At 37.4% G+C, this 11766-nt stretch overlaps 1 protein-coding gene across 1 annotated transcript in view; it reads right to left on the reverse strand.

The window, feature by feature from the left end:
- The window catches only part of LOC106080747 (neprilysin-4), a 35134-nt gene extending 28373 nt beyond the window's left edge, over positions 1-6761 (reverse strand). Inside the window, exon 1 of the mRNA XM_013242264.2 lies at positions 6737-6761. Within this exon, the coding sequence (XP_013097718.2) occupies positions 6737-6746 (10 nt within the window). The 5' untranslated portion in view covers positions 6747-6761. The remainder of the gene's footprint in view (positions 1-6736) is intronic.
- Positions 6762-11766: the final 5005 nt, after the last annotated feature.

Genomic DNA, 11766 nt, shown 5'->3' on the forward strand with positions numbered 1-11766 from the left:
ATTGCCCAAACCGTCCTTAAACCATGTATCAGCCGATCTCCCGATTAACCTTCTATGATCCCTAGATGAGTTACTATTTGCTTGGTTTGGAAAGAAATTTGGTACTTAAAGTACAACCACCATTCATCTAAACTCATTTTGTGTTAACTTTTGGTAGAATCCAGAATCCATGGTGGTTGGATCCTAAGATTCGTCCCTGCCGAACTTACCACGCTTTTACTTTTTTTTTAACATGGTCAATATTTCATTTCTATGGGAATAACAATTTGTATGATACACTAAGGCCGCTTCTACCGATGGCCCCTATGAACCTTTATAACACCCTCCCATGACTGGTTACAGCTTGCCATTGAATCTATTGTAAGTAGCAGCGATTTTAATAGACAAATGGACAATCCCTCTTGATTTACTCAAATAGCTGTGACACGATAAACAATTCATTCGCGACTAATTTTAATATAACTCCCCACGCCCTCTCCCCACCATGCACAAAACTGTTTATTTGTTACGGGATTTTCTACTGTGGCGCTATTAAAGTTCTTAACTTCTCTACCTCTCTCTCTCTCTCTCTCATTCTCTCTCTTTGAGTGGGCGAAATATCTTGCCATGATTGTAGAAATGCACTGTAGTTCTGATTTTTTGAAGTGATGTTCATCATAAATATTACAAATGCCAAATAAAGTTGAAGAAGACGTTGGTATCTCTTTTTTGAATTAAAATTGTTTTAATTAATTCTAAGCAATTTGTAAATAAAACACAGATTGTTTGTGTAGCTTGAATGGGATGATTTAAGCCGCATGATACTGAAATGATGAAGCCTCAGTAAGATAGATTTACTCATGGGAAATTAAAATGACAGTGAAATTTATGGAATAACTTAATGTTCTTAGATTAATGCCCGTAATGCCATAGACGAAGCGAAATGGAAATGCTAACAGATATTTTAAGAATATAATATCTTATCGTTATTTCTCCCAAACGAGGAAACGAGCTAATTTGACTATGCCTATTTCTGGTGATATTCATTTCCATGCGCAAATTAGCAGGACTCTCTCCCATTTGGGAGAAATTACGTAAGGAAATGGGAATTCATTTAATATTATTCTACACGGAAAAAAATATCTCGAACATTTTTTCAATTAAAAATTGAATTGAAAATACAAATATATTCAATTTAAATATTAATTAAATCATTCATTTTTTAATTGATTCCGGATTTTTTTCAATTACGATCGTTTTTGAAATTTAGAGAATTTTCAATAAAAAAGTTGTAGTCCGATTCGGCCTATAAGTTAATTGAAAGTATTGTAGAAGTCATTGTGTAATAATTCAGTCTATTCGGATAAGAATTGCAAGTTGTAGGGGCTTAAGAAGCAAAATCGGAAGATCGATTTATATGGGAGCTGTATTCAGCTATAGATCGATTCAGACTATATTTAACATGTATGTTGAAGGTCATGGAAGAAGCCAATGTTCAAAATTTCAGCCAAATTAAATAATTACTGCGCCCTCTAGAGGCTCCAGAAATCAAGATCCCAGATGGGTTTATATGGCAGCTATATTAGGTTATGTATTGATTTGCGCCATGTTTAGCACAGTTGTTGGAAGTCATTGCAAAACACCTCATATAACATTGCGCCCTCTAGCGACTCAAGAAGTCAAGATTCAAGATCGGTTTATATGGCAGCTATACCAGGTTATTATCCGATTTAAATCGTACTTAGCACAGTGGTTGGAAGTGACACCAAAACACAACGTGCAAAATTTCAGTCAAATCGGACGAGAATTGCGCCCTCTAGAAGCTCAAGAAATCAAGATCCTACATCGGTTTATATGGCAGCTATAACAGGTTATTATCCGATTTAAACCGTACTTAGCACAGTGGTTGGGGGTGACACTAAAACACCACGTGCAAAATGTCAGTCTAATCGGACGAGAATTGGGCCCTCTAGAAACTCAAGAAGTCAACACCCAAGATCGGTTTATATGACAGCTATATCAAAACATGGACCGATATAGCCCATTTACAATCCCAACCGACCTACACCTATAAGAAGTATTTGTGCAAAATTTCAAGCGTCTAGCTTTACTCCTTCGAAAGTTAGCGTGCTTTACTCCTTCGAAAGTTAGCGTGCTTTCGACGAACAGACGGACGGACGGACGGACATGGCTAGATCGACATAAAATGTCATGATGATCAAGAATATATATACTTTATGGGGTCTTAGACGCATATTTTGAGGTGTTACAAACAGAATGACGAAATTAGTATAACCCCATCCTATGGTGGAGGGTATAAAAATTTATTGATTAATCATTTACTAAAGCGAATCTGAACTTTTTTATAGCCCCCACCATAGGATGGGGGAATACTAATTTCGTCATTTTGTTTGTAACTCCACGCAATATTCGTCTAAGACCCAATGCAGCATATATATTCTTGATCGTCATGACATTTTAAGCCGATCTAGCCATGTCCGTCCGTCCGTATGTCTGCCGAAAGCACGGTAACTTTCGAAGGAGTAAAGCTAGGCGCTTAAATTTTTGCACAAATACCTTTTATTAGTGTAGGTCGGTTGGGATTGCAAGTGGGCCATATTGGTCCGTGTTTTGATATAGCAGCCATAGAGGCCGATCTGGGGTCTTGACTTCTTGAGCCTCTAGAGGGCGCAATTCCTAACCGATTTCGCTGAAATTTTGCATATCGTGTTCCTCTATGACTTTCAATAACTGTGCTAAGTATGGTTCAAATCGGTTCATAATCTTATATAGTTGCCTTGTAAACCGATCTTGAATCCTGACTCCTTGAGCCACTAGAGGCCCCAATTCTTATCTGATTTGACTGAAATTTTGCATGAGGTGTTTTGTTATGACTTATAACAAGTGTGCTATGTTTGGTTGAAATCTGTTTATAACCTTATATAGCTGTCATATAAACCGATCTGGGTCTTGACTTCTTGAGCCTCTAGAGAGCGCAGTTATTATCCGATTTGGCTGATTTTTTGTAAAATGGCTTCCTCCCATGACCTTTAACATACGTGGCAAATATGGTTAGAATCGGTCTATAGCCTGATACTGCTCCCCTATAAACCGATCTTCCTATTTTACTTCTTGAGCCCCTAAAGGACGCAATTCTTATTCGATTTGGCTGAAATTTTACACAATGACTTCTACTGTGGTCTCTAACATTCAATTCAATTATGGTCCGAATCGGACTATAACTAGATATAGCTCTGGGACTCTATAAAGTATATATATTCTGGATCGTCGTAAAAATCTAAGACGGTGAAGACATGTCCATCTGTCTGTTGAAATCACGCTACAGTCTTTAGAGATATTGAGCTGAAACTTTGCACATATTCCTTTTTTGTCCATAAGTAGGTTAAGTTCAAAGATGGGCTATATCGGACTATATCTAGATATAACCCCCATATGGACCAATCCGCCGATTTAAGGTCTAAAGCCCATAAAAGCCACATTTATTATCCGATTTTGGTGAACCTTGGAATAGTGAGTTGTGTTAGGCTCTTCGACATCCTTTGGTCCGGATCGGTCCAGACTTAGATACAGCTACCATGTAGACCGATCTCTCGATTTAAGGTCTTATACCCATAAAAGGCGCATTTATTGTCGGTTTTTGTACCCAAGTTGTGCCCAACATCACATTGTATTCTCATACCCTAAACATCAAGAGCTTTTCATTGCCCAATATCCATACCGTCGATAGTTATTGACGATTGTAAAGAGTCAGCGAATCGTTTGAGAGACAACAAACAGCATTGCGTCTTGCGTGCATTAAAAACTACTCTGTTCATTTGACCCCACTCAGAAATGGTCAGCAAATCCTGATGGAGAATATCATCCACAATCCGCCTCCTGTCTCCAATCTCATGGAGATTCGGCCTATGGTCGAATGAAAAAGAATGACAGAGATTACTGTCATCCGCAAATGTGTAGATTGGATTCGAAGTCTGACTCAGTAGATCATCAATGAAAATAAGAACAAGTAAAAAGGCATTAAGTTCGGCCGGGCCGAACTATGGCTACTCACCACCTCGGATACATATGTAAACCCCCTTTCGTCAAAATCCGGTAAAAATTAGATAACTTAAGCACCCAAATTCGGTACGGACATTAAGTGGTCCAATAAATATAAGCCACTGTTCAATTTTGTAGAACAAAATATTGGTCTTTTTGGAAACTATATCCAAGTAAAAGCCGATCTGAACCATATTGAGGTCGGCTATCGGGAGGCTTAAAACAACTCACTGTTCAAATTTCAGCGAAATGGGGTAATAAATAAAGCTTTTATGGGCTTCAGACCCCTTATCGGCAGATCGGTCTATATGACAGCTATATCTAAATAAAGTCCAATCAGAACCATATTTGGGTCCTATGTTGGGAGGTCTAAAACTACTCACTGGTTCAAATTTCAGCGATATCGGTTAAAAAATAAAGCTTCTATGGACTTCAGACCCTTTATAGGGAGATCGGTGTATATGACAGCTATATCTAAATTTTGTCCGATCATAAACATATTTGGGTTCTATGTTGGGAGGTCTAAAACTACTCACTGGTTCAAATTTTAGCGATATCGGTTAAAAAATAAAGCTTCTATGGACTTCAGACCCTTTATCGGGAGATCGGTGTATATGACAGCTATATCTAAATTTTGTCCGATCATAAACATATTTGGGTTCTATGTTGGGAGGCCTAAAACAACTCACTGGTCTAAATTTCAGCGATATCGGTTAAAAAAATAAAGCTTCTATGCACTTCAGACCCTTTATCGGGAGATCGGTGTATATGACAGCTATATCTAAATATAGGCCGATCAGAAACATATTTGGGTCAGATGTTGGAAGGCCTAAAAGTACCCACTTTTTTAGATTTCAGCAAAATCGAATAAAAAGTAACGCTTTTATGTGCATAATACCCTTTATCGGGAGATCGGTCTATATGGCACCTATATCTAAATGTAGTCCGATCAGAACCATATTTGGGTCAGATGCCGGAAGGCCTAAAATTAACCACTGTTGAAAATTTCAGCAAAATCGGATAAAATGTAACGCTTTTATACCCACCATCGAAGGGCTTAAGACCCTTTATCAGGAGATCAGTCTATATGGCACCTATATCTAAATATAGTCCGATTTAATCCATATTTAGGTTAGATGTCGGGAGGCCTAATGTTTTAAATTTCAGAAAAATCTGGTATTAAATACAGCTTTTATGGGCTTCAGACCCTTTATCGCGAGATCGGTCTATATGGCACTTATCTCTAAATATAGTCCGATTTAATCCATATTTAGGTCAGTTGTCGGGGGGCTTAAAATATCTCAATGTTTTAAATTTCATCGAAATGGGGTAATAAATAAAGCTTTTATGGGCTTCAGACCATTTATCGTCAGATCGGTCTATATAGCAGCTATATCTTAATATAGCCCGATCTGAACCATATTTGGGTCAGATGTCGGGAAGCCTTGAAATACTCTCTGTTTTAAATTTCAGTGAAATCGGATGAAAAATATAGCATTTATAGGCATTATACCCTTTATCGGCAGATCGGTCTATATAGCAGCTATATTCAAATATGGTCCGATTTGGCCCGTTCAAAAACTTAACCAGCGTGCATCAAAAAGACGCATCTGTGCCAAATTTCAGCTCAATATCTCGATTTTTGAAGGCTGTAGAGTGATTATAACGGACGGACAGACACGGACATCGTTAAATCGTCTTAGGATTTTACGGCGATCCGAAATATATATACTTTGTAGGGTCGGAAATTGATATTTTGATGTATTGCAAAAGGAATGACTAGATGAATATACACCCTACCCTACGTTTGTGGGTATAAAAAATGAGAAAAAAGACGTATTTTTTAACTGATTTTTTTTGAAATATTTCGCATTGAGTTTTGTTAGGCTGCTCGATATTCGTACCGAGTATATTTTGGCATAGCTGCCACATATACCGATTTCTCGACTTAAGGCCTGGCCCGCAAGGCCCAAAAATCGGATTTTTAATAAGCTTTTGGTGAAACTGGGCGCAGCATGTTGTATTATGACCCTAGAAATCTTTACTGAGTATGGTATAGATCAAATTTCGGCAAGACCAAACTTAATGCGTTTATCCCTTGGTAGCTTAAGTTCGAAGTTAGGTTATTACACATATCCGGCACCGTATTCGCCTTAGGTAGAAGGCTATATCCGTTTACGTTTTCTTTGCCGCACATTTTCAATATCATTCTTCATACACTTTTCAACATTATCTTTAGAGTTCCAAGGTGAGCACGGTAGGCAAAAACACCTTTCCTACACCAAAACCTTTTAAGCTCAACAGGCTGATATTTATCTTAAATCCTTGTCGCAGCAAATTCATAGATACCAAAACACTCACTTAAGTATCGTTTAACTGTATTTGACAACTGTACGACAACAGAAAATTACAGGCGATTGTTTGGCCAGAAAAGAACACTTAAAGAAGGACACACAGGCAAACACACACACACACAAAATACTTTAATCATCAATGGCAGACATCCTTTTACGCCGTGTCAATAGTAATGCAAAGATTTGAATGAGTTGCGTTTTAATGCGCTATGGGAGTCAGTTTCAGTCGCGGCGATGATAGAATGTAACTGACACTTCGACAATTAAATGCAAAATATAATGAAAAGAAATTGAAAATAAAAACAAAACAATGAAGATGATGCTTTTATTTTTATTTCACCCACCGATTGGCATGGATTCTCGGAAAATTGTTTAGATGAAGCCAAGAAGGGCAGTAGCAGGGTGGTCGTTGGTCGCCTGGCGTTGAAAAGTTCAATTACACAATGATAATTAACAACAACAACAACTGGAGTCCAACAACAAAACACTTTCAGAATAATAATTTTCATTTCATTGCCATTGTTCTTGCTCTGCGTGTATTTTTGTTGTTTTTTTTTTTTTGTGTTTGCTACACCGGCGACATGGAGATTTGCGAGAGATATTAATTAATTTAGGTCCATTGTTCATCAACTGAAACATTTAATTTGCACTTTTATAATGACGGACATCTAAGCCCAGCCGTTATGAACTCATCATCAGTTATTTTGGTTGGTTTCGATTAAGCGGATTTCAAATTTCACCTTTTTTTCTGTCAAACAATTAACAATTATTTTTAAAAGTTATTTCCGGCAACAATATTTTTTTTTTGTAATTTTAATATGGCTTTTTTTGTTTAAATAATTATTTTATTTGATTAATTTTCTAAAGCTTCCTTCAAATGTCAATGACTTGCCAGTTGTGTTCGTTTTCAATTAGATTTTTGATTACTCATTTAGCTCTTGGGGGAATACCTTCTCAGAGTAGCTAGCAGTAGCTAGCACTGGGTATTGTTTTGATTTTGTGGTCTTGTTTGTTATCTTAGACTTTTTAAGAAAAAGTAAATATTTTGCTTTTCGTTTCTTTTCTCTTTCGCAAATATCGAATATCATTGCACTCAAGTGCACAATTGAGTTGTTTCGCTCGGTCTGAGCTATTTATTATTGAACAACAATGAAATTGTTGTTTAACACAATTAATATCAATTAATCCACAAGAGCGCAGGCACTCGCAGCTACTCACAAACAATGCACAAGTCTTAAATATAGAACGATTTACTATAAACAGTAGAGGGCAAAAGAGAACAAACATTGTATGCGAAGCAAATCAAATGCTCTTAATCCGTCCCATGCCACTATTGGCATACATCCAAGCCAGTGATGGGATTGTTATGCGCTTTAAATATTAACAAGTCGAACTTTGGATACCCAGCACCTCGGGTATATATGTAAACCCCTTTTCGTCAAAATCTGGTGAAAATAGGATAACTTAAGCACCCAAATTCGCCATTGAGTGGTCTAATATATATGTCACTATTCAATTTTGTAGAACAAAATATTGGTCTCTTTGGCAGATATATCCAATTATAAAACGATCTTAACCATATTAAGGTCAGATATCGGGAGGCTCAGAAAAACACACTGTTTCAAATTTCAGGGAAATTGGGTAATAAATAAAGCTTTTATTGGCTTCAGATCCCTTATCGGCAGATCGGTCTATATGGCAGCTATATCTAAATATAGTCCGATCTGTACCATATTTGGGTCGGATTTTGGGAGGATTGAAACTACGCACTGTTTCAAATTTCAGCGAAATCGGATAAAAAATAAAGCTTTTATGTCCTTCAGACCCTTTATCGGGAGATCGGTCTATATAGCAGCTATATCTAAATATAGTCCGATCTAAACCGTATTTGGGTCAGATGTCGGGAAGCTTAAAATAACCTACTGTTTTAAATTTCAGCGAAATCGGGTAACAAATAAATCTTTTATGGGCATTAGACCCTTTATGGGCAGATCGGTGTATAGGGCAGCTATATCTAAATATAGTCCGATCTCAACCATATTTGGGTCCTATATTGGGAGGCCTAAAGCTACTTACCGTTTCAAATTTCAGCGAAATCGGTTAAAAAGTAAAGCTTTTATGGCCATTAGGCCCTTTATGGGCAGATCGGTCTATATGGCAGCTATATCTAAATATAGTCCGATCTGTACCATATTTGGGTCGGATGTTGGGAGGCCTTAAGCTACTCACTGTTCCAAATTTCAGCGAAATCGGGTAATAAATAAAGCTTTTATGGGCTTCAGACCCCTTATCGGCAGATCGGTCTATATGGCAGCTATATCTAAATATAGTCCGATCTCAACCATATTTGGGTCCTATGTTGGGAGGCCTAAAGCTACTCACCGTTTCAAATTTCAGCGAAATCGGTTAAAAAATAAATCGTTTATGGGCTTCAGACCCTTTATCGTCAGAATGGTCTATATGGCAGCTATATCTAAATATAGTCTGATCTGTACCATATTGGGGTCAGATGTTGGGAGGATTGAAACTACGCACTGTTCCTAATTTCAGCGAAATCGGTCAATAAGTAAAGCTTTTATGAGCTTCAGACCCTTTATCGTTAAATCGATCCATATGGCAGCTATATCTAAATATAGTCCGATCTAAACCATAATTGGGTCAGATGTCGGGAGGTCTTAAGCTACTCACTGTTTCAAAATTCAGTGAAATCGGATAAAAAATAAAGCATTTATGGGCATTAGACGCTTTATTGTCAGATTGGTCTATATACCAGCTATATCCAAATATGGTCCGATTTGGCACGTTCAAGAAGTTAACCATCGTGTATCAAAAAGTCGCATCTGTGCCAAATTTCAGCTCAATATCTCAATTTTTGAAAGCTGTAGAGTGATTACAACAGACGGACGGACCGACGGACAGACACACGGACATCGTTAAATCGTCTTAGAATTTATAGACGATGATCCGAAATATATATATTTTGTAGGGTCGATAATTGATATGTCGATGTGTTGCAAACGGAATGGCTTAATGAATATACCACCTATCCTACGGTGGTGGGTATGCAAATTGTGAATCAAATTTCTTGGACACTATAAAAAATAGCCCTCACATTTAGGCCTGTTTTTTGTAGGGATTTTTAAGCACTTTCCAGTAAAAAAAATGAAATCGGGCCATAAATGCATGCGCCTTTGCCGTCACGAACAAATTTTTGCAGGACCCAGGTGACCAAATTTAAAGGCCCATCGATGGTCCCCTGACATGTCTAGGCCCTGAAATTTTGCATATAAACCTCAGCAAACCAAATCAAAAAATTGTAAATTTTACCCATAAACATTCCACTAAGGAACAGGGGCAAACTTCTCACATATCAATGAGGGCAGTCCGATTCAAGTTTTAAGCTCAATGATAAGGGGCCTCCTTTTTAAAGCCGAGTCCGAACGGCGTGCCGCAGTGCGACACCTCTTTGTAGAGAAGTTTTACATGGCATAGTATTTCACAAATGTTGTCAGCATTAGGAGGGGAAAACCACCGTTTGAAAATTGTTTCTGATGGTCTCGCCAGGATTCGAACCCAGGCGTTCAGCGTCATAGGCGGACATGCTAACCTCTGCGCTACGGTGGCAAACCAAATCACCTCAATTATAACCACGTAAAATTTCATGAAGATATTTCTATCAGTTCCAAAATGACAGACTTATTTTCACTTATTTTTTCCCATCCCACTGTTCGACAACTATTTAGTGAGAAGTTTTTACATGGCATGGTACCTCATAAATGTCGCCAGAATTAGAAGGGGATAACTACCGCTGAACATGTTTTTCTGATATTCTTGCCAGGATTTAAACTCAGACGTTTAGTGTCATAAGCCGACATGCTAACCTCTGGCCTACGGTGGCAGCGTGTATGTGTAGGGTATATGATACCCTCGGTTCGGTCTGACTTTTACTCCCTCCCTCACTTCTCTATGGTTTTTAATGCTGGGGAATATCCTGTGGAAATTATAAACAGATTAAGAGACCCAATAAATAGAAGCGCACTATTAAACACAAATTGCCCTTATCATTTGTCTTTGCAGCTAATTCTGATGTCACACACTTTTGTACTTCACTGTTTGCATTTGTTGATATGCAAAAATGGTATTCATGGCATTGCGACAATATTAATGTTCTTCTATATGTATGTACGTGCGTATGTTTTGTAAGTATAATGGTCATAAATGAGCTGTTTCAAATGTACATACACACATACATACAAACAACTGGACAAACGGACGTATGCATGTAAGTACGAATATATTTTTGTTCTCACAGATATAAATTCTAGCAAATGTCTTTGGCCGTTGAGCAATAGATTTATTATAGCTACGATAGCTGCGTTAATTTGTTTTAATTAATGCTGACAAATGTTTTTAAAATATCCATGAATTTATAGAGCAAACTATGAACTGCAAATAGGGCATGGTCTATATGTCTGTTCGTTTAAAGGAGATTTTTATTTATTTATTTACTATCATTAAATGGTTGAACTCTTAGATATGGGCTGCCAGATAAATTCGATCAATGAATGATTTTGACAACTTTATTGAATTGTTTCTATCATTGGGGCAGTTTAATCGATTTGTTGTGGGTCGAGGTGTGATTTATTAATTGTTGTAATGTAATAGATTTGTTTTTTTATCTCATCAAAGATTTTAGGTTTTAGATAGGGTTAGTATAGAATTGTTTTCTTAAGTTGAACTAACGAAAGTTAAAAGCTTACAATTTGATCAGATTTGTGACTTTCAATAGCCATAGCACGTACTGATCTCCCAACTTGACTTCTTTGGCGCCTACAAGCCACAATAATTTGTCAATTTGCTTTCTTCAAAACAATTAAGGCAAGGAAAGTTAAGCAGAATCCATAGTTTTGGGCCTCCAATGCTCGCCACGGCCAAAACTAGCCTAGATAATAGATTTCACATAACAAATACAAAGATATTTAAACTTATTTGAAACCAGTAAGGAAGGGCAAAAGTCGGACTGTGCCGACTGTATAATATCCTACACCTTCCCTTTATGTACAATGTGGGAGTTGTATCCAATTCTGAACCAATTTTGATGGACCTCAGTGGTGAACTCAGATGGGTTACTAAACAATCCCTATCAAATTTCGAGCAAATATGTTCAAGCTGTAGTAGGTTAGGTTAGGTTGAAAAGAGGGTGCATATATTAATCCGCCCTATGACACTATGGACATACACCAAAGCTAGTAATCGGCTTGTTGTACGCTCTAAAAACTAAAAATTAACGTTTAAAAAAAAGTCAGTCGAACATATATATGGGAGTTAGGAATTCCTTGCTACTTACAAAATCCTTAATACCACTCCCCTATGT

Source organism: Stomoxys calcitrans, chromosome 2 (assembly GCF_963082655.1).
Source record: "Stomoxys calcitrans chromosome 2, idStoCalc2.1, whole genome shotgun sequence".
NCBI lineage: Eukaryota > Metazoa > Arthropoda > Insecta > Diptera > Muscidae > Stomoxys > Stomoxys calcitrans.